Raw genomic sequence first — 24,065 nt, 5'->3', positions numbered from 1 at the left:
TTCCTAATTACACTGCCAGCTTTTTTTATTCTTTCTTTTTAATAGAGAAGCAAATTTTTTTTTATGTTTATTAAAGCACCATATACCTGTCATCAAGCTAACAAACGTAGGAATGCATATTGCAGACAGCATATGTTAATCCCACTAAACAAAATGAAAGCATGAAATGTGCCAGTAAACTCACTCAAATTCTGCCTGCGAGAGGGAAGCCCGCACGTAACGAAGCTAGGAGCTGCCTGGCATACACAGAGGGAGAGATAGATCAGACAGGGGACACCTAACAATAAGCGAGTGATTGGTGGATGAATGCAGTATGATAGCTTGTATTTAGAATGATTGATTTAAGGAAATCAAAAGCGTAGTAACATGAGAAGATGAGGCTGAAAGCTTTGATACATGGCACAACAGACATATAAAAGAAATAAATGAGACAAGCTTAACACTAGTGAAGGCAAATATGCAGCTACCTTAAAAACAGTGACACCAAATGTATTCTATGAATCTACAGAACAGAAAACAGGCATATTCTATTACACAAAGTAAACAATTATAACAAAAAAAAAAGTAAAGTATTGTCACATCTAGACCTTTCCCGAAGCAAACACCGTATCTAGATCCCATTAATAGTTGTCAAAATGACAATGTAGGTCTCACATATAAATATAATTAAAAATGTATCAAATTCAAAATGCAAATATGTAATATATTGCAGCTTACCAATCCTTAGACATGGTGCCCCCCCCCCCCCCCCATTTTATTTTCATCTGGTGATCTGGGAAGTAAAACACACTTCATGCCTTAGGCCCCATACACACTATTAGATTTTCTGCAGATTTTTGTCTTCAGATTTACCTAAACCATATAATATGAGGTCAAACCTTAAGAGTTTATATTTGTATGCAATCAGGCAGGCCTTTGCACTACATGGTTTTGGTAAATCTGAAGACAAGAATCTGCAGAAAATCTGATAGTGTGTTTGGGGTCTTAGGGTGGCTACACTCACTCCTCCACTCTATGGAGGAGCAATGTAGCTACCCTTGGACAGCAGCGTTGTCAAGCTGTGGAGAGGGTAGCGTTAGATGAGAATCGTAGACTTAGATGGACTTTACCTAAATGTCTAACAAATTAAAGTATGACTGCAGCTAACACTTCCCAGCAGTTTTTCCCTTTTGAAATAAAGGTATTCACTAAATGTAGGGGTAGCACAGTGGCTAAGTGGTTAGGTCGGTTTGAATCCCAACCATGGCACTACCTTGCCTGGAGTTTGCATGTTCTCCACGTGCCTGAGTGGGTTTCCTCCCACACTCCAAAGACATGCTGATAGGTTAACTGGCTCCTATCTAAATTGGCCCTAGTATGTGTATGTATGAATGTGTGTTAGCTTAGATTGTAAGATCTTAGATTGTAAGCTCCTTGAGAGCAGGGACTGATGTGAATGAATATATATGGGTCAAAAGCTGCATGAATTGACAGCGCTATACAACTACCAATAACGAACCAATTTTAAGCACTTCTGTCAGTGTTAAAGTGTTACTTAACCTAAAACCATTTTTTACCTTAATGCATTGTTTGCATTTAGGTAAAAAATGTTTTCAGTTTAACTGTGCCCCCCTTCCCTGGTGTGAAGGGGAAGAGAGAGGAGAAGAGATCAGTGCTGCGCACAGCTGCATCTATTCTCCCCTCTTTACACAGCATTCGAGCAGCAGGAGCCATTGGCTCTTGCTGCTGTCAATCAGATGCAGTAGGAGCGATGTCATCGCAGTTTCGGACAGTCACAGAGCCAGAGTCTGCGAATCTGGAAGCAAGAGGGGTGGAAAAGGAAGAAGGGAGTGCCTGCAGCTCTGACATCTCGGCGCTGGAATGCTTCGTTTTAAGGCAAGTTTAACATAATGTGCTAGTATGCGATGCATATTAGCACATTACTACATTATCTTGCAGGGTCCAAAAAAAGAAAAAAAAAAAACGTCCAGCAATTTACAACAGCATGCGGTTTTTCACTGAAGACAGACAACCTCTGCTTCTGCATGTCTTCACCAAAAATTCAGCTTGAATGACCCCCACATATGTGGCAGGTTGACTAAGGAAGAGCAATTCTTGTTGGATGTAGCAACCAGGCCCATCAACTATTCTGAACTGGGAGATACACATAGTAACTTCAGGCCACAACTATTACTTCTTCGGATATGTTCATCTATGCGACTCTGTGTGCTTTTTTTTATTCCAAATTTACTTGCAAAGGACTATTGGCTTAAAATACTTAGCTGTAGATTGCCTGATGATGAAATCTTACATGTATAATAAAAGGTATTTCTAGCATAAACATTATAAAACAGTTTGAGATGCAAAAATTTCCTACGAGATCTCTCCTATGTCAGCTCTGACAAGATGCTTTCTGCTGCTGCTTGCGTTTGCTTGGTAGACTGGAGGTGTCCTTACAGTGGCAAGAATTATTATACACAAACTCTGATTGCTTCAAAGTATATGGCTGCTGTGATGCGATCGGCAGCTGATAATCAGGTAAACAGTAGAACGGACAAGTTGGAAATTTTTCTTGGCTCTCATCAGACTCGGACAGTGAAATGGTAGCATCTTTTGCCAGCATCTGATTACTTGCCAACACAAACCTGCGCCAGAATTTTTAGAACGACAAATGATTTGCAAACAAATGGTCTTTAGATGTATGACATAAATGGCCAACAGTCATTGTCCAGTGCAGGGGTCTCTAAACTTTCTAAGCAAAGGGCCAATGCCCCTTCATTGGTTTTAATGGGAGAAATAGTGCCCCATTGTTGATATCAATAAGAACAATGCTCCATCATTGGTGTCAGTTGGTGGGATATTGCCCCAAGGGCCAGATAAAGGCAAGTAAAGGGCCACATCTGGCCCCCGGGGCCACAGTTTGGAGACCAATGTCTTAAAACAAAGTTAATCTGACCACCCTACCAGCCCCCTTGCAGTGCCTTTCCTCTTTCCAATGCTTCAGATTGTGGACAGTCCCTCACCATCTTTGCATACCCCTCAGTGTTATTGGACCTGCATTGTACTTGATGACAGTGTGGCCATCAGCTGGGAGCTCCAAAGAGATGCGGATTTTGAGGGACTGGTCTCACAACATGGAAGAAGCCTGCTGGAGTGAGGAAGAAGGTTAAGTATTACAGCTTATTCCTCTACGCCTAGCATTTAACCCCTTTACAGTGAACCACTGCAAGGGTATTTTTTTCTGCTTGAGAGTGGGGCTTTAAGATCTACACTAAAACTATATTATCTGGCCTCAATAAAATTATACAACAGTACAGCAATAACATATACCTAAAAACACTAAACCTCTTTACACTGCATTTTTTTTTTTTAAATGCCTGAAGTTCTGCTTTAAGAATATGTACATATTTAAACTTCCACTGCCTGGCTACATTGCAACTTTAAAGAGGAGTTCTGCCTGGGGAAAAAAAATAAATAAAAAAGTCAGCAGCTACAAATACCATAGCTGCCGACTTTTAATATATGGACACTTGCCTGTCCAGGGAGCCCGCGATGTGGGCACCCCAGACAATTTATGGATTAGCTGTCAGTTGCTGCTGCCACCATTTCCACTAAGGGAAACTGGCCGTGAAGCCGAAAGGCCTCCATACTGCGCATGCGCGAAGCGCACTGTTTTTTCGAAATGTCCCAGGTGGCAGAGGAAGGAGTAGGGGGGCCGAACTTCCGAAGGACGGTGCCGTTCCCTCCTCCCCCTCTGAAAGGTGCCAAATGTGGCACCGGGAGGAGGCAAGCATATAAGTGGAGGTTCCACTTTAGGGTGAAAGTCCGCTTTAGGGTGGCAATTGTTAGGGTTCAGCGGTTGAGTGTAAAAAGACCGGAGGCTGTTCAGCTAAGGGAGGTTTATTGGATGCTTTAATGTAGCGAGCGCATTCTTGTCACCAATTCTCTTGGCAACTACAGTATGAGATTAAATCTGGCCATACACTGTTCAAATATTGTCCGGTTATTGATGAACCGATGTCAGACATCTCCCAGTCAGCATCATTCAATTGAGAAATCAAAAGAGCCGGCCAGAAAATTGTCAGCTGAACAGCTTCTGCATCAAATCAGAGACACTGTGCAGGCACTCTAACAGCTGGAGGGGCTGGCTGTCAAAATACAGTAGCTGCAGCAGATGATTTGTCCACCCCCACTGTGTAGCATGGTTGGAGGAATCTGGTTGTCAAAATCTATAGGTGTAAGGCCAGCTTTAGTTGTCAGAAGTGGAAGCCATGTTGTGCGCATTTCTTAGAACCCCCAAACAAAAGTAAAATCATGCCAAAGCAAGCTACAAACAGTCCTCAGTAAGCACAATGCATTTTTTTATTTTAACAATTACAAGGAAAAAATTTGAGTTCTCTACGCAGCCATTAAATATAACTATAAAGTCATACAATCATGCCTGTGCTATATCCATATATGCTTCTCCTCAGAGCCCAGATCTTTAAACCCACTTCTCTCCCTCTTCGCTCATCATCCATAACCTCTATCCCTGCCATACATAATTCCCATTCTTTCATCCTTAATCTCTTTTCTGGTGGGTTGCCAACAATCCTTGAATCAATTCCTGGAGATTTCATTAGCCAAATGACTTAATGATGACATCAACAAGTGATCAACTACAGAGATCTAATTATTGTGCAGCCTAGGGCATTAAATTACACAGATCATTCAGATGGAGTTTAGGAAAACTCATCGGAAATCCAACCATCGCAGTTTTGGTGATGTCACTTATTAGCAGTAGCTTCCCGACTTTTTCTTTGACAGCAGTTACGTTTCACAAGTACAATAGTTTGTGAATGTTAAAGCATAATGAATTGCAACTGCTGTTCATAAAAACTCATTTTCGGATTTTGCCAGTAAAGGTGGGAAAACACGTTTTACATTGCCTGAGCAAATGTCTTTGTGTTTGTAAAGAAACTGCTAGCATTCCAGGTGTTGCATCAAATTGTCATCATTTTATTTTCACGGCATAAATAACCAAATGCTTCCAGACTCAGCATGGTCCTTCTGGCTAGGTGCAAGTGAATTTCACTCAACTAAAATTACACAGTTCATCTCCCAAGAACCCTTCAAAAATAATTGTTTAGATCAATGTTAAAATCTGTTTCTTAATAGACACATATTAAAAATAATTTAGGTTTAGGTTTAAATATAAATAAAAGAAGCAGGCTAAACAAAATGTTGCCTCCTTATTGCACTGCACAGATTTTAGCATAAGCAGCAATTTAAAGAGTATTTTTTTTTCCAAGTTTTTTTTTTATATAGTCACATGACCGCAAAACTTCAGCTTCTCTCACAGAGCAGCAACGTCACAATGCGTTTGAGCCGAGAATTCCTTTCCAGCAGCCATAAGTTACACAGGGGTGCCAGAGCATTGCAGTCATGTGAGCGCATAGAAACATTTGGGGGAGAAGAAAAGAAAAAAATTAAGTATCTACATTGCGATTTATGCTAAAATGTATATGGAGCAGGGGGGAGATAACAAAAAAATAAAACGTTTACATTCACATAGGTGGATGCAGCATCGATCTGATGCTGCATCTGCCCCTGTCGGCCCTGCAGCAAGAACTGATTAAACATCGCTGATCGCTCAGTTCTCCCCTCTGAGTAGAGAGCCGTGACTGTCAATCACTAGCTCTCTGCTTTGCCCCTCCAGCTCTCACTGGAGCGCTGGGCTGTGGAGGGAGCGGGAGGTGCTGGCTCAGCCTCCCAGCGCATCGCTGAGAGGCTGAGCCAGCTGTTGGTCCAGGCTTCTGTATGGTTCTCAACCATATGGTCAGAGCCTGGACCAGCTCTGCGATGTCAGCAAGCTTCAGCCCTCATTCAGCTGAAAATGGGTCATAAGTGCACGCCTGTAACCTACAGGAAAAGTATAGCCAAAAGAGCTTTGGCTATGCTTCTCCTTTAAAGCTGATTATTCAGCCTTTCCTTCTACTTTTAGTACTTAAATTTGCCCTAGTATCAACCTCTTGTAATCCTTCCTCACAGAATGATCAGGCTGGGAGTGCTAAGCCTAGTACACACTATTTGTTTTTGTTTTTTTTCGTTCAAACCCAGTGAGCTGAACGAAACAAAAAAAAAAAAAATGAAGAACTCAGAAAGAGCCACTGTACAAACTGTGCAATGTTAATACAGCGATCCCACCACTGAGCTATTGCGTTCTGACAGGGGGTCTGCCCCCCTACCAGAACACACCAGTCAGCGCTGAACAGATGCCGATTCGCAGACCTTCCTTTTTTTCAGCCATGCCCCTTCGACAGAAGCCGGTCAAACGGCCAGCTTCTGTTGGACCGGCTGCCGAACACACCAGCGGAGTGAGGGACGGTTTCTATTGAACTGGCCAATACTGCCCAATATTCGGCCTGTGTGCACTGTCTTGGTCTCCTTCCACTACTCCCGTGTCAGACACGGAGCAGCGGTCACTATGTTTTATCATCAAGTTGTGTTTGTTTTTTAGTATAGGGTTCTGTTGTTGGAGGAATCTACTCCTGAAGAAGTGAAAGTATTCACGAAATGCGTTGAGTTACAAGATGCATTCCTCTCTCATATTGCAATCATTTTGGTTATGTAAAGCATGTATTTGAAAATATACCAAGCTTGATGTACAGTATATATTGTGTCTACCCCATTGGCTTGATATGCCAAATATTTTTATGTGTACTTTAAGTGTCCAATCCTTGTACAATAACTTGATATTTTATGACTTTTGTATTATGCCTCATCTAAAGTGGATGTAAACCCGATTCATGAAATTTGAGCTGGGCAAATATATCTGCAGTGTTTTCTTATCTCTCTTCAAAGCCCTATGTCCCGTAGCTGTCTCCTGCTCCGTTCTTCTCTTATCAGCCTGCTAACTCCTGACAAGTTCTCCGTCACATATGATAAAAGTAGCCTGAGTTTTGTGTTGGGGAGGATGCTATAAATAGATTAGCACAGAGCTGTACGATTCAACGAACAACACGTATGCCTTTCCTCCAATCAGCTGTCTTGGCTGTATGCCCAGACTTCACTGCAGTGCTAACCAGGAAGAGAAAATCTAACACGAGCTGCACTTTCCAAACAGTATATAAAGCTAAGACAGCAGATATACATGTGTATATGACTGTGTACAAAACGTATGTAGGAGGATTTGTTTCATCTCTGTGTATAATCTGAGGCTGTTCACTTCACTGGGTATATGTGAGGGTTTACATCCACTTTAGAGGCACATGGGTGAATATTGGTTGTGTGTAAGTTACATATGGGGATGGAGGCATGATATGCTAGGCACCTGGTCACAGTTCTTTTTTATATATGTGTGTACTGCCCTTTAGGATCAGTACCCCTAGCTCTGGTGCATGCACATGTGCTGATAAAAAGATGCATACAGAAGAAAGATTTCATTAGTCTGCTGCTGCTCCTCCATTATCCAATCTCACCCTAGAGGCAGGGAGGTGATCAGGCTGTACCTGTTTAATTGCAGTGGAGAATAATCAGGTCACCAATTAGGCTGTACTGTTTGCCAGGAATTTGTATATTACAGGAATTGGAAGGGGGGAGAAAATTACAAAATCTTTCAAAGGTAAAAACAGCCCACATATATGTATCTGAACCGTGGATTTAGCTGTTCGCCTGGAATTCAGCTTTAAGTTAAATGCAGCAAAATAAAATTGTGCAAATCAATTAGGTAAACCAAGTGAGCCTTGCTTACATGCAAACAGTTTAAATTGCATTATCCGTTTCTGGAGACGCATTTTGAAAAGTCACAATTGCTCATGTACCTGAAGCTCCCTATAATTCCCTTCTGTTTGGCCTTTACTGTAGCATTTGGCTTAAGGCCAAAAGCTGCAGTGAAGTGCCACTCTTCTCCATAGGAATGAAAGATAAATGAAGAAGCATAACTACTTTGACAGTGATGGGAGAACAGAACAAATGGTCACTGGAACCACACTAGGTACTATATGTGAACAGCCAGAGTGTCCTTTCCTGGTGTCCATGCTAAGATTTCAGTTTTGGGCAGACTTGCCTTTGGAGCCAGGATCCTAATTTTTTAAATACGATTGGATACTTGGTAGCTCAACAACACTAGTAACATAATCTCAATTATCAAGACATTACCCAGTTGTTTTTTGGTTCAGTATTTTCTCAAATGGTTATTTCATAACATCTCATTAAGAAAACCCTTTACAAAAAGGTCATCAAACACTTAACACAGGCTGCAATAATGTGTGACATACATAATCGCCCATTTAGGTTTTTCACAAAATGGAAGCTGCTGAGGGCCAAATTGGGAGGCTTTAAAAACTCAAACCCCCAATATTACTGGAATAAAAATGGAATTAAAAGAAAAGAACACACCAAACATTGAGGTCTTTTCTGAACACAGACACAACAGGAGGATAACTGGGACAAGCGGGGGAATGCAAAATAACTAAAACAAAATAAAAACCAAAATAAAACAAAAAATAAATAAAAATAAAATAAAAATAAATAAAATAAAAAAATGGAGGGAATAGAGGGATGCAGAAGACGATGAAAAAAAGTAGGAAAGGCAACAAACACCTGAAAGCATGGACGTAGAACTAAAATGGACAAAGAGAGCATAGTAAGGAAACACTGGAAGTAAAAAATAATAAAACTGCAAGAAAAAAAACAAACTAAAAAAACAAACTAACCAGCAGAACTGGGAGTTGAGGGCGAATTGGCTTGACTTCCGTGAACTGACACATTGGTAGCAGTCACAGCTGTTTTGGCAGCATAAATATTGGCTTCCTCTTGGAATTTACCTATGTTCTTCTTGTAGCGGATTCGCTTATTTCCGAACCAGTTTGATACCTACAAAAAAACACAGAAAATAGATTTTGATTTTAATTGTAGTCGTGATATTACAGCTGGTACTAGTTGGGAACAGAATTGAATATAGTATGTACACATAAGACAACATGGTTGTAAGTCATCAGCAAGCATGGAGCCTGTACACGGTTCCTGTTTTGCTCAATACAGCCGTTATTGCCAATTCCTAAACCGGGTATTCCTCAGCCCCCTGGTTCTTTTTTTTTGGTCAGTCCTTTCCCACGTTGCTTTCATTTATTTTCTTCACTACACAAATTTGTCTACTCAGATACAACCATAGATCATATATGGGCTGAATATAGAATCAAGTTTAAACTGCAGAATATAAATATTTGCCAAGGGATGGAAACCATAGTGGAACCCCTATGGAATTAATTTTCCTTTTGCTATTATTCTTAGAGAAACCTCTCTACATGGGCGTCTTCTCATTTACATGCAGATTTGTCACCTTCTAGCTCTTGCCAAACTAAGAAGACAGCCCAGAATTGGTAGGAGTGGTACACTATACCAATTTTTAGAATATATAAAGCCAACAACTACATTTTTAGTTTCTGAAAGAGTAGAGAATGGTTAAAACCCATCAGTTCTTTCTTTTTTTTTTTTTTTTTTGCCATTCTGTTGGAAAGATTTCCACTGGCTTCCTTCCATAGCAGGAAGTGAAAGAAAAATCTCCCCAAAAAAGGAAAACAAACTTTTGAGAATTGTCACCCAAACAGGACGATTTCACTTCACCCCACCTCTTGCTCCGATGCCAACTGCAAAATATCACATTGTTTTCTGCACCAGTGATACTGGTTACCAGGACAAATAGAGAGGGTGAATCCCTCTAATGGTGATACAGACAGCAATAAAAAAAGGAAAGGTGTTTTAACACTAACATACCCTATCTAAAACAAAAAGTGCTCACAGATACACTTAAAGGATAGATTTTTATTTTATTTTTGTAAGGGGATTTGAAAGTTCTCCCTGCATTTGCATGGGGTTTTCTCCAAGTATTCTGGTTTTCTTCCACACATGGTTGTAGGATAACTAGCTCCTAAACCGTCTAAACTGGCCCTAGTATGTGTATGCCTTTCTGCATGCATGTGAAATTGGACCTTGGATTTCAAGCTCCTTGAGGGCAGGGCTATAAAAATACCTGTAATAAATAAAGTTCTGTTCAGCATGTCAGCACTCATATAATTAGCTAGCAAAATTCAAATTAATTTTAAGAACCTTACCCGGTGTGGAAATGTAATATGAACTCATACTTTGAGGTAGAGGGACAGATCTGTTATCCAAATTCCAATACATGAGAGGTTCTATAATGCAGCACACACACGGCAAAGCTGCTTCTGCATACCCAAACCATCTATGTTATGTAGTTGCACTGCTAGAGTGCAATCACACCAACAATGCTGTACCTAAAATGCATTAGAAAGACTACAGAAGCAGGGAGGTAAAGAATCGCTCCAACCATATATTTTTACTGCAAAACTATACAGTCACCAGAATACCATGTGATTATAAGACTCTTGTACACCAGACATGCTAGAAAATCCTCCTAAATGATTGGAACAATCTCCAGTAGCCGTGTTCATTAATTGGTTCAATATAAGGCTGGCCAGACATTAAAGTGATATTTATCGCAGGTTTTTTTGTTTGAAAACAAAAAACAAAAACAGGTCATACTCACCTGCTCTGTGCAGTGGTATTGCACAGAGCAGCCCCAATCCTCCTCTTCTCGGGTCCCCCTGCCAGCACTCCTGGCCCTCCCTCCTGCCTAGTACTCCCATAGTAAGCAGCTATAGCTTGCCCCCGAGCCCCTGCTTTATGTTCATTCACACACGCAGCATGGCTCGGCCCCACCCTCTGGTTTTATACATAGAAAACATGAAGGTGAAAAACATTGAGCCTTTACAACCACTTTAAGCAATTTTGGGTTGACGGATAGGAAATCATGTTGGAGGACCCCCTCCCACTGTGCTATTGTATTTTCCTTGAAGAACACCACAACGACTACTGCAGGTGGCAGTAATCACACAAAAACAACCCGAACGACTGGCTGTACTGATGGACTTCAGTACAACCAGTTGCTCACAGAAGGATGGTAATTCGGTCAGTTCCTGCTGAACCAGCCAAATTTTGATCTATGGCCAGTGATCTATAGTCTACGTAATCCTATTAGCTCTCATGAGGTTGGCGTGGAACTACAGCTCTGTACTCATTACTACCAGTGCTCCATATCACTTGCTCTGCATTTCACTTGTTTGGCTGGCAAAGAAGAGACAGATATTAATGCCATTAGCATCCTGTAATCTAAGTGGTGCCACAAAGGGCAGACATTACCTGTGACACCGTTATGCCACACTTCTTGGCTAACTCCTCTTTGGCCTCTTCGCTGGGGTAGGGGTTACTGAGGTGTGAGTAGAAATACTCATTCAAGATTTCTGTTGCTTGCTTGTTAAAGTTTCTCCTCTTCCGCCTAATTAAGCAGAAAAATAAGATCATTCCAGAAGCTGCAAAGTTCATTCGAGAGAGAGAGAGAGAGAGAGAGAGAGAGAGATCCAAATTCACAACACTGATAAACATTGCATTAAATAGGAGATTTAAACAGTTTCTGAAACGAAAAAGAAATAAAAAGTTAATACTAATCTTTATCTTCAATACTTTGACCCACTGACCAAGAATGTGCATGCAGCTCAGGAGCTCTGATTTCCCTACGGCTTCCCTAGCTGAGTGCTTTTTACTGGTTTTTACTGACACAGAATACTGAAGCCAGTGACAGCCAGGTAATCAGCATTTTCAGGTCAGGAGTGTTTAAAGTGTGTGCAAGTGCAAAATAGACAACAAAAAAAAAACCTTGTGTGTAGTACACCTCCGCAAAATTTGTGCACTTCCTTAAGTTCCATTCCTTTAAAATGCCAAGTCCACCTTTTGTGATTACTGTGCTACTGTGTTTAAAGGTTCCGTTGATCCCCGTTGAGCAGGCGGATGACGGGCCCATCTCCGCTCACTGTGCTGAGACTAACCTATCAGAGTGCCGCTCTTCTCTATGGGGAGATCGGATGAAAAAAACAAACCGCCTGTTAGTTTTCATCCGATCCAATCCGCTGGACAGATGGCGAACGCGCCATACACGTCTGTTTTCAGCGGATCTTGTCGGATCAGATGCCTGGTGGGTGTGAGTGGACACATATCCGCTGACATCCGCCTCCCTATAGAAGTCAATGGGTGGTCTGATCGGAAATGCCTGAAAAATGGACAGGTGTATTCGATCGGGTGAAAGGGGCCTTAAGGAGGCAGTAGTATTTAGGGGCAGAAAAAAAAAAAATGTACCCGCATGATCGGGAAAGAAGAGTTACCTCAGAAAAAATGCCAGAAATGCCTAAACTCATCTAAACGTGAGACGCGTTTAGCACTTGAGCATTTATCTATTTCAATGGCCAGTATAAATATTCGGGCCAATGGCATTAATGAACGCGCAAACGCTTGACTTGCAAAACGCAGATTTAGACACTTTTTTTTTTCCTGCCAGGAGAAAAGGTGTTCAGAAATGCTGGGCAAAGGACCAATGTACATGAGGCTGATATCCCTTCTTACTTTTTGATGTAAAATATTCATCAATATCCAAAATCATTCCATACCAACCACTGTTCTGCATCTATAAAGTAATGTGTGTTCAAAGTCCCAGTCATGCAGATGTAACATGTGGTCCCCATTTAAGAAAACAGGGTACTTTTTCAACAGTGTTGTCAGGCTGTCATCACACGAATGCGTTAAACGTATCCACACTAACACAAAGCTGGGTTTGTTCAGTAATGCAAACAGCAGTAATCATCAGGAATTGACTTTTAGAGATCTCAATTAAAATCTGTGCTGCTGCTGCTACGATTACTGTTATTTCTCGCTCCTGCAGAAATGTAACATTTTCTATAGAACGTAGCACTAGTCAAAACCAAAACTAAAACTGAAGGTTTAGAACTCCTAGTTTATTTTTTTATTTTTTGCAGTCTCATTAGGGAGATTTCTCATTACTTCCTGCCACTAAGACACAAGATAAAGTGTGGGTAACCTGTACAAAGGGAAAATACCCTCTTAGACCGATGTCATCAGGGTAGTTGTACCTATTGAAAGATTACCTGAGCTAGTGACAACCATACCCTGCTATACCCATGGCCATGTGTCTCCAGATTGATCAGAGGGTAAAATTCCCAGAGGGATACAAACCTCAATAAAAAGTTGATATCCATTTCCAATGCTATAAAAAAAGGTTTTGGCTAGAGCAACACTTTAATCCTGAACTAGCACTTTGGTCATTGCACCACATAACTCATTGCAATTAGAATATGACTGAGAGGTGAGATTGGGACTTCTCCCAATCTTACCTTCAAAGTATTGCAGTGATAAATTTTACAAATAACTAGTACAATTTCTTCTATTACAAATAGCATAAAATTATACATGCAGATAAAACAAGCTTGACTTCTCCTCTTTAGGATCAGGGGCGCCAAAATCAACCCAGCAGATAATCGTTCGTATTCTGAATGACCGCAGTTACATGGGTTACTCCTCCCCTCTTATGAAAAGTACATTTATTTATATATCCTGTGGATTTATAAGTGCAGCTCTGATATTTTATTCTGATACAGATCCAATTTCTGAATATACTGTTCATAGTCCACACAAACTGTAGGCTCAAGTTAAAATAGGAATTTATATCCATGACATGTGAACAGAAGATCATAAACATTTTTGAAGATATTAATTTTGTTGCCTATGAATACCTCCTTTTAATTTCTCCCTTGTTTACCTGCAAGCAAGGTTGAGTTTGGGACTAATGTTGCATGTCCAACAACGTAGTTATTAAGCAGCTGTCTCCTTGCTAGATATGTTGTTGGAGAGCGGTGGGGGGCCCATTTGACCTTGTCAAAAAAGTAAAGTGAGGGTTCTTCTTTAAAGGATAAGGTCACCTTTTGTACCATGGTACACCCATATTCGGGTCACAAATGTACCGGGCCCCCACACAGCCCCACCCGATCCCCTGTTTTGGCAGCAAACAGAGGTTTTTCTCCCGCCGCTTGCTGCCACAATCTTAAGAAAATTTGGTTGCGCGGGGCTCCGGCCGCCTGCATTATTCCCAGTCTCCTGTGAATGAATGGACTACAACTATCAACATCCTTTGTGGCTGTCAGCTTGTAGTTCTCAATGAACTACAAGCACATTATTGAGCGCATTTTACCTGCAAAAATGTGCATTTATAATTTTTTTTGTTAAAAAGTGAATTTATCTTTAATTAAAAGCCTGTTCTATCTGCATCTATCATTTTTACAGAGTGCACCTAAAAAAGCCCCAGTTGTACAGGTGTACCTTTAGAACCAATTCACACTTCTACTCTTAAAGTAGAACTAGAAGCAAAAAATGTTTTTGTTTTGGGTGGAGTGAAGGGGGATTAGAACACGTGTCAGTTATTGTTGTCTGTGCTTAGATTCATGTTCTGTTGGTCCTGTTTAAGAAAATGCCAAATGTGGGGTTGTCCCCAGAAAAATAATAGAAGGGATTCCCTTAATTTGCAGGGATTTCCGCTTACTTCCTGTTTGGCTATGAGACCGGAAGTGAAGGGAATCTCCACAATGGGACACAGATGGCAAAAAACTGACAGAGGTTATATAACCCTCCCTTGCTCTATCCAAAATTAAAGAGAAGTTTTCTAGCTCTACTTTAACCATTCAATAAATCTCACCAAAAGTGAATGTGTGAAATAAGGTAGAATTGCAGCCCAATTTGAGTGTAGATGGGATAGGAACTTTTCGAGTTTATATTGCTGTTCTCATTGGAGTGAATCTTCCTCAATCTCTGTGTGGTCACTAGGTCAGGAAGTGAGCATATTCTCTCCAACAGAGTTGAAAAGTGATGGAAATTCCATCGGGTTTTCAGCACTGTGTCCCCAGTAGAGAAAATTCCCCTCTCCTTCTGTGTGGTCCCTGGGATAAGATGCAAAAGACAAATCTCTTCAATAGTGAATGCCACAAAAATCTGACAGAAGTTCTAGCATCGTGTACTATCTACAACCTAAAATGTATTGGCTCAAATTCAACGTTAACCAAGCAATTACCATGGCATACATCTATCTTAATAAATGGTTTTGTTTTTGGCAGGTGTAAAAAAGCAGTCTTTGTGGTCAGTTTTGGATGATAATGCCTTACAGAATACATTCAGCTTTCTGCATAAAACATTTGGGAATCGGCAATGGCCTCACCGAGCATCGAGGAAGCGGGAGCGAAGAATCATTACAGCTTCACATGTGCTTTGCTTGAGCTGCATCTGGATAGAGCTAAACTTTCTGTGGATAATTCCAACCATGCGTTCAATCTCTTTGGGGGAAATAGGTCTGGTCCGGCTCTGTTCTCGTAACAGATTCATCACATGTGTTGTGAATTCGTTACAGGCCTAAAAGGGAATAACAGGACTAAAGATGTGATTTATGTCATTCTTTTGGTAAGTTGACTTAAAATCTTGCACGCCAAAGTTCATGCACAGTTGTCATTTACATCTCATATAATGGATTTGTTGTTTGCACATTGCTTTCCCAGTGCAGATCGGGCCTACAAATTTGTCCCCCAGGTTTTAACACATTTGCTCACTCAAAATCACAATCTATAATGTAACAATTAAATACACCAATGACCTTCTATAATAAAATGTTTAAGACCTTGTACACATAGATGCATGTATGTATAAGAGCACTGTGTGTTGTAGCTATTGAAAAGCATTTGAAAATCTTTCAGAAAGCTTCAGGCAGCTTTTAAAACAAACCTCAGCTTCATTTTAAATATATTATAGAGGAATGTCACTTCTGTTTTAAAAAATACAATCATGGTAGCTGCAGACTTAACAAACACGTACTTACCAGACCAGGAATCCAGGGCTGTCTTCACCACAACTGATTCTTCATCAGGCTTTGGATCCCGGAGCTGCCATCTTGGATGCGAGAGCCGGCGCAGACTTCCTAACCTCTTACAGCCCACTCCCCACTGCACATGTGTGAGATTGTGTAGCACTGTAAATGTGGGTACACACTATAAGAAAATCAGGTGAATAATCGTCCGATTTTCCCTGATGTTTTACAGCAAGTCGGAACCAAGGATGGAAATAATGTCCGAAAATTCTCGTACGACAAACTTGTTTATTGTTTCTGTTAATGCGCAGTCTTTCATATCGGATTTTTATTGTGTGAAAACCGTACACATTAAAGCGAAAATTGTTCGTTCTGTTCACGTACCAGAACAATTTTGGAGTTTGTCCCTTATGAAATTTTCGTTTGGAAAGTCTGAAATCGGATGTCCAAAGCTGTGTACACACTACCCGAAAATGGAACAATCCTGCCTTGTATGAAATTTATTTTCCGGTTTTCTCATAGTGTGTACCCAGCTTAAAGCGGATCATCAGAAGCAATAAACAGCCTCAGTCGTACGAGAATTTTCGTACATCATTTCCTTCCTCGGTTCCGACTTGCGGTGAAACATCATGGAAAACCGGACCATCGCTCGCCCAATTTTCCTATAGAGTGTACCCACCTTAAGACCGGTCCTGCAGCCTTCTGGGAAGTGCGATGTGCATCAGCAGGTTGTGAGCGGGGGAGTGCTGGAGTTTTTTTTTTTTGGTCTATGGATTGCACAAAACTAGTCATTTAAACAAGTCGATATCCCAAATAGAAATCTTAATCTGTTATTAAAAAGGTACAACTCCCCCCACAAAAAATGTAAAGTCCGCAGGTACAAATACTGCAGCTGCTGACTTAACAAATGGAAACTTACCTATCCAGGGAGCCCACAACGTTCGCACCCCAGCCAATCTGGGTGTAGCCGCCATTCCTGGTAAGGGAACCGGTTCCCTACTGTGCATGTGCGAAGAGTGCTGCGCTTTCTAACAGGTCTGGCGGCAAGGGAAGGAGAGAGGCTGAACTTCCGAGAGACCACGCCGTGGCCATGTCTCCCGGAAGTTGGGAAAGGTACCTGTCAAAAACCAGTGGTTTGAGTGGAACTTGACTAAGTAACAGCCTCTATTTTTTTTTTAACTGGAATTAAACTTAGCTTCTAGCAATTAGGGTTTATGCACAGCATAATCTGCACAATTTGGCAGACATACCTGTCATAGAGACCACTCAAATGCTGTTATGTCCATCGTCAAGTAGTCCCTGCCTTTGACATATTCACCTCGTGGTCTTTGGGATTTGGGTTCTTCGGCCATCTCGACTGGCCCGCTTGAGATGATGCGTGTACACCAAAGTCCTTTTTGCAATAAAATCTGCCTGCTAGCAATGTTTTTTTACATTTTTAAATACGACTTTAGTTTAAGGTCTGTGTTTACCATCAGCAAAATGGAGCCAAAGTCACTTTGAAAGTGGTAGTAAACTCCACATTTTGATTTTTACCCACAGGGAAGCTCATCTTAAATTGTCTCCTAAATGTGCGCCATTTAGGGGATATTAGATTGGTTGGCTGCTGGTGACCTCACCGCTTCATGCGCCCTTAAGGAACGGCATACCCATGCCTGTGCCGTTCCTTCAGAGCTCTGTGCCCTGCCTGTGACTCCCGCGTGTTTGCCATTCCTGGTGCACTGCACCGTTTACTTTTTTTTGGTGATATTTTATTAGGCTCTTTTGGCCTCTGCGCAGTGTGATGCGCTGGATTGTGTTGCACCACATTGTGCTGACAAAGAAATGCATGCTTTTTTTTCAGCACAACCCACTGCAGCACACTGGTACGAGTTGGCTTTTTGCCTTCTTTTGCACTGGGACTGTGCCAGGTATGAAAGGGCCCTTAAAGGTTTTCACCAAAGATGCTTGAAGCTCACAAAATGTTTGCAAAGCTTTCAGTAAAAGCTTGCTGTACATACTGTTCTTATATATGAACTGCAGCCCATGTGCACAAGTCCTGAAAAGCAAAGTAGAAATGGCACTAACCAATCAAAATGCAATCAGTGAAGCAAAAACATTTCAAGATGGAAGACTTCAATACTCCTAATGCCGCGTACACACGAGTGGACTTTCCGAATGAACGGACTTGCCTACACACAATCAACCAAAGTCCGACGGATTTGTACGTGATGACGTACGACCGGACTAAAACAAGGAAGTTCAGAGCCAGTAGCCAATAGCTGCCCTAGCGTCGGTTTTTGTCCGTCGGACTAGCATACAGATGAGCGGACTTTTCGACCGGACTCGAGTCCGTTGGACAGATTTGAAACATGTTTCAGATCTAAGTCCGTCAAACTTTTGAGAAAACAAAGTCCGCTGGAGCCCACACACGATCGAATTGTCAGACGAAATCCGGTATGCCGGATCAAGTATGCCGTAAAGTCCGATTGTGTGTACGCGGCATTATACTGCAATACTCCTTGCGAACTACTCAGACACATGATGTTGAAAGGGAAACCAAGTAAATGTTTGACTACATGATTAATAAAATTCAATATGTTCCACACAGTATTAACACAACTCCTATATAAACAAGTGTGGCAAATCGTAACAAGTGTGTGGTGGGGCTAAAAATAATAGAGTCCAGCTTGTAAATACAAAAAAAAAAAGCTGTGACATATTTATGAAATGCTCTGCAGCCTCTGGATCATTAGCATTGATCGGACTGTGAAATGATCTCCTATTTTCTGTGTGCGGTTGTAATGACCCACAGTCCTTTCATTACCTGTTCATATTTCTCTAACTCTGTGTGATAGATTTGTCGGATCTGGGATAATTTTGCTCTGTAATCTGAATGTTCCACTGAGTTGTCTGAGCCCGCTCCACCTGAGGCAGCGGCTGCTGCTGCGGCTGCCGCAGAACCTCCACCTTTTTCAGGGCCCGCTACGCCTTCAGCCAAAAGCATGTTATCCAACCTCATCAGCTGTGGATCTTGTGGCTCTTCCTCTTGTGCTCCCCGGATACTAAGGACTGAAAGGAAAAGAGAAGCAAGTATTAAATGACCACGAACAAAATGTATATAACAAGTTTATTAACAATTATTGCTTTAATTAAATGTAAAATGTTCAGTTGCAAGCTGCTGTATGGACAGGACTTAAATCTGAACTCTGGGAAAACAAAAATCTAATTTTAGGCCCAGGGTACCAAGAAAAAGTACTTTTACGTACCTTGTACCTCGCTCCCACAGGCTCCCTTCATACTATAAGGCCGGTGGTCGCACCCTCTTCTCTAACGAGCTCTGGTGGCGCAGGCCCTCTAATGTCACCAAGAACAATGCAGGACCAATGGACCTGCGTTGATGTCAGGACACCAAGAACTTGCACACAACCTAGAGTGCCAAGAGTTGACCCCAGAATCGGGGGCGAGGGGAATAAGATAAGTAAAAGTGATTTATTTTCCTGTTCCTTTAGGCATCTTGCACTGCAGCGGAAGCCTGCCCTGGTGCAAGGGTACTTTTCCCTTGAGTTCAGCTTAAAGCCCCCAACTATTTAAGACAATTAAAGTGGATGTAACCCCTGTTGCGCACTGAAGAAATGGCTCGCTAATGCAGTTTCTTCAGTAGCCATGTTGTGACCGGCAGCTCTCGTGCGCATGAGCGGGAGTGACGTCTTTGGGGCTTTAGCTAATCACAGCGCCAGAGCCTGCAAACTCCAGGAGACATGTCGCCAGTCACAGCAGTGTGTTTACAACCACTTTAAGGGATTCACATGAGAAGCTTTAGCAATGTATGTATATAAAGAGAAGGAATGTGTGGTAACCTAAAACAATCACGCCAGATTACATCCCCAGGTGAACAGTAAGCTACAGACAGATAAGATCTCACTGGTTACCATGAGTTAAAGCAGATGTTTGTTCTTTGTATTTTATTAAAGTGCAGCCACTGCACATTGTTCAAGCTAAAGTGCACTTTGAAAAGTCGAAACTGCAATTTCAACCCCATCAATTTAGCCAAAGTAAAGATCCTCAATACCTTGCCTGCCCAGGACCAGGCAGTGCTTACATCCTGTGGTGTGCTGGTCCCTAAACCTGCCATTCTCAGAGATTAGCCATCTTCCTCCCAATGTTGGGACATAAGTCGCACATTGCCTTGGTTCTCTAGAAGTGGGCCAATATAATTTCAAAAGCTGCTGGAGAACACGATAACCGTGTAGTCCTTTGTGCATAGGGTAGTGAGGAACCTGTATTTGCCTGGATCTAAGGCTCTGTTCACATCTGAGCGTCTTGGAATCGTGGACAGAACCATGCGATTCTGCCCATGATTCCAGAACAGCAGCAGCAAAAATTACTTCTTAAGGGCACCCCAAATGCAGTGCGATTTTGCCACAATTGTCATGCAACAAAACACATACAAATATTGGCAAAAAAATGCAAGGCCAAAAGTAAGTGGCTCTGTGGCAGAATTTGGTACATGAGCTTCTTCGGCGTGTTTTTTGGAGTGGGGTGAGGTCCATGGCTCAAATGTCTGCTGATTCTTGCTGCAAATCAAGCAAAATTGAGCTGTGGGTGGCTATGCTGGCACCACCTGGCTCAACAAACTTCAAATGAAAAATCAAAGAAGCTGGGTGGAAATCTGTCAGCCAAATAGCAACTACAACCAATCAGATGCAGTCATGTTGAGTATTCAAGCAGTGGCTGGTGCTGTGGTTGTTTGAATACAATAGCCGGCAGTGCAGATTCCTCCATTGATACTGTTTAGTAAGGATTGGGGACTCTGATTTTGATTTTTTTTTCTTTCTTTCCCACAGGCATGTATTTATATCGACCAATCTGACAAGCAGGGTGCAAGCATGTTTTTCTTTTCAAAGTGCATTAACGCTTTAGGGTAGACATCCCTTCTTCCACAATTATTATAAACATTTTATTATTACAGTATTATATTATACAGGATTTATATAGCACCAGCAGTTTGAGCAGAGCTTTACAATAAAGAGAGACAGCATAGTTCCAACACAATTCAAGACAGGAGGGCTAGAAGGGTCCCATTTGTATGAGCTTACAATCTGAAAGATGGGGTCCTGATGAATCAATATGTAAATAAAGATTTAGATCAGTAAAAAATGAATCCTTTAAAATTCTATTTTTTTTTTTGTCAAAGCCCAATTGAAAAAGCTGAAGTTAGAAGCGGATTGGTTTCTAGGCAGAGCTGCCCCTGATTTTTGCACATATTGGGGCATCTTCTGTGTGTCAATTCAAGAATCCTATGTGTTGTGCCAAATCCTATTAAAAGTGAAATGTGACAGTTTCTATTAATGTGACAGTGTGCACCATTACTCTCAGTAAAAAATAAATAAAAAAAATAAAATAAAAAAATTGCTATTAAAGTGATTCTAAAGCCTCAAGGTTTTTTACCTTAATGCATTTGAGGTGAAAAAAAAAAAAATCTGTGCTATATACTGTAGATATATCAGCACCTCTCCTGCATCACTAATATTACACATCACTATTGTACAGAATGCGTATTCCCCATATGTCCACTAGGGGGCTCCTGTTCTTTAATCATCCCTGAACACAGAGAATGCACAGCGTTTGCTGCTTGGCGTGTCACAAGGATCATCCTGATTTATAGAGGAATTTACCACATCACAAAAACCAGCACACTCCCCCTTCCCTGTACTCTGTCCACTGAGAACTACATTCAAAAGCTACTATTCCTATGATCAAAGGAGAGGCAACAAAACATCTGTAATTCCCTATTTATTAAACACACCACAGGAGAGCATGAGAGGCAACTCAGCAGATGCCAGATCTAAGTCTGTATTTACACGTATGTAGCGTGACATCAAGTGTGGCATTTTTTTGTGGGGTTGTTGGCATCCAAGATGCCCATGTGCGGTCTACATGTCGCAAATGCGCCAAAAGATGCTTATGAGCCTTTTTGAGCCTTCATTTTTTAGAAGCACATTCAGCAACTGAGTTAATCACTAAGTATACAGCATCCTTATTTTTTAAGGTGTGCCCATGTTCCAGTTTAAGCTGGTACCATGATCACTGTCCCAGGTTTCCTGTATCGGGGGGGGGGGTCCTTTTTCTTGCAGCAACCTATGGAGCCACCCTTCCATAGGGGATTTGTTGTATCTCCCTACACTGTGTGCATGAATAGAAACACACAGCCCCATAGCCTAGGATAGCAAGGCATTCCCCACCTCCTCCAAGCTAACAGACTGGCTGGAGACTTCACTGCCCATGTTTAATTGTTTCTGGTAAAGACCAGAAGTTCAGGGAAGCAGTACTGTGAGAGCAGGAGCCAGCAACATTACAAAACTTAAAAATGATAGCAAAATGATGAAAAACCACAAAAAAAATATTTTAAAAACTTGTAATTGCTTGCAATGCTTCATAGACCATTTATATACCCCTAATGAGCCCATGATCCAATCCAATCGTCCCTAGCATTGCTGTTAGCCAAAGTAGAATTGGAATTTGACCTATATGTTAGATTTCAACCAGATGACCCCACCATTGAGCTTGACCCCTGACTTGACCAAACATAGTTGCATGAAATTTAATATTTGGCTTTTTCAACTTCCTCACGTATGCCGATTATGGGATCCATAGTAAATCACTGAAATTGAGGGAGATACAAGTACACTGCTGCTCTCTCAGCCTGTACTCACTCTGCTCTCACAGAATGGCTGAAATAGTAAAATAATAAAGTTTTTTGTGCTTTGGGAGAGTCTTATGATGTTATCTTTATAGAAACTCTCCTACACGCGAATGCGGCAAAACGTGACTAAACGCCGGTTTCAAGCTGTCAAAAAAAAATCGTTCAGGAGAGGTTGCCTCAGCGTCCCGTGTACATTAGTGCCGGTTCACACTGCGGCGACTTGTCAGGTGACTTAGCCGCCTGACAAGTCACGCTCAGTTCTGTACAATGGAACCGTTCTAATAGGAACGACTCAAGTCGCTCTGACTCAGAAAAAGGTTCCTGTACTACTTTGGGACAACTTCAGGGCGACTTGCATTGACTTCCATACAGAAGTCATTTTGCAAGCCGTCGCCGAAGTCGCGTACAGATCGCACAAAGTCGCACTGCAAGTCGGGCTGCCCCTGTGTGAACCGACACTTAGGCCTTAGTGATGGGGTGAAAAATTAAAACAAATATTTTCCTGGGAAAACTATATTTCTATTCCTACAGGTTGCAATTTAGAAAATACATGTATTATTGATTACCAAACTGCATTAAAAGGATGAAATCACCTTTTGACAAAGAATAAATGCACATATTTTTGGCAGGTAAAAAAAAAAAAAAAAAAATTAAAAAAATGTGCATTTATTTTTTGGGAAGATCACCGCTAGCGGTCACAGTGGGCGGGGCAGTCCATTTCGTAGCATGTTACACCCTGAATATAGAGGTAACATGTTATGAAAGGTGAACTTTTCTTTTAATCTGTGCCATTTATATCTGTCTGGAGTTCAGCTTATAATACTTTGCTGTAAGACTTGACAACAAACCATAAGCATTAATACAATGTAACAAAGTACATTTCCCTGGCCTGGCATCATAGACATCCTCAGTGTTACATTGTAATCACTGAAGCACTGAAAAGTAACACCAAACATATGGCGATAAAAAAACAAAAATGGACACATTGCAAAAAAAAAAACTGCATTTCCTGTTACATGACTCATAATGTTGCAGGCCTATTCTTCATATTCCCAGGTCTGTAGAGACCTCCTATGGTGATATTCGGGGAATGTGCTCTAGGACTGGTAAGATAAGCGAGCACATTGATTGAAACAAGGATTCTCACATTTTAACACACAACAATAGCATTCTGTGTGCTCAGTATACCCGAAAATATTGCAGTAGGATCCCCAGTATACCCCCATACGTAGGTAGTGCAGTAGATCCCCAGTATACCCCATACGTAGGTAGTGCAGTAGATCCCCAGTATACCCCATACGTAGGTAGTGCAGTAGGATCCCCAGTATACCCCACATGTAGGTAGTGCAGTAGATCCCCAGTATACCCCACATGTAGGCAGTGCAGTAGATCCCCAGTATACCCCATACGTAGGTAGTGCAGTAGGATCCCCAGTATACCCCATATGCAGGTAGTGCAGCAGCTCACCAGTATAACCCATACGCGTGCAGTGCAGGAGACAAATTCCTGGTGCAGGAGACACATTCCTGAACATGCCCACTGCATGCTTTTGGCAACCTTCTATATACAGAAGTCCAGCTGTGAAATAATATCACTAATAAAATGTTCTTACAAAACGTACTTCCTGTGACCAGGACCATACTGGGGTAA

General features: G+C 41.5%; 1 protein-coding gene across 14 annotated transcripts in view; it reads right to left on the bottom strand.

Annotated features, from left to right (window-relative positions):
- The window catches only part of LOC141103556 (pre-B-cell leukemia transcription factor 1), a 214,613-nt gene that overhangs the window by 21,871 nt on the left and 168,677 nt on the right, over nt 1-24,065 (bottom strand). For 11 of the 14 annotated variants that reach the window (XM_073593264.1, XM_073593266.1, XM_073593267.1 and 8 more), the window contains 4 exons: nt 18,537-18,781; nt 15,092-15,282; nt 11,182-11,317; nt 8,676-8,835 (listed from right to left, as the gene is read on the bottom strand). In XM_073593264.1, coding sequence (XP_073449365.1) covers nt 8,676-8,835; nt 11,182-11,317; nt 15,092-15,282; nt 18,537-18,781 — 732 coding nt within the window. Of the gene's footprint in view, nt 1-8,670; nt 8,836-11,181; nt 11,318-15,091; nt 15,283-18,536; nt 18,782-24,065 lie in introns of those variants that run through there. The other 3 variants (XM_073593271.1, XM_073593274.1, XM_073593278.1) reach the window with 2 other exon arrangements.

The sequence above is a fragment of the Aquarana catesbeiana genome, linkage group LG07 (assembly GCF_042186555.1).
Source record: "Aquarana catesbeiana isolate 2022-GZ linkage group LG07, ASM4218655v1, whole genome shotgun sequence".
Classification (NCBI taxonomy): domain Eukaryota; kingdom Metazoa; phylum Chordata; class Amphibia; order Anura; family Ranidae; genus Aquarana; species Aquarana catesbeiana.
This window is presented reverse-complemented; position numbering and strand designations above follow the sequence as displayed.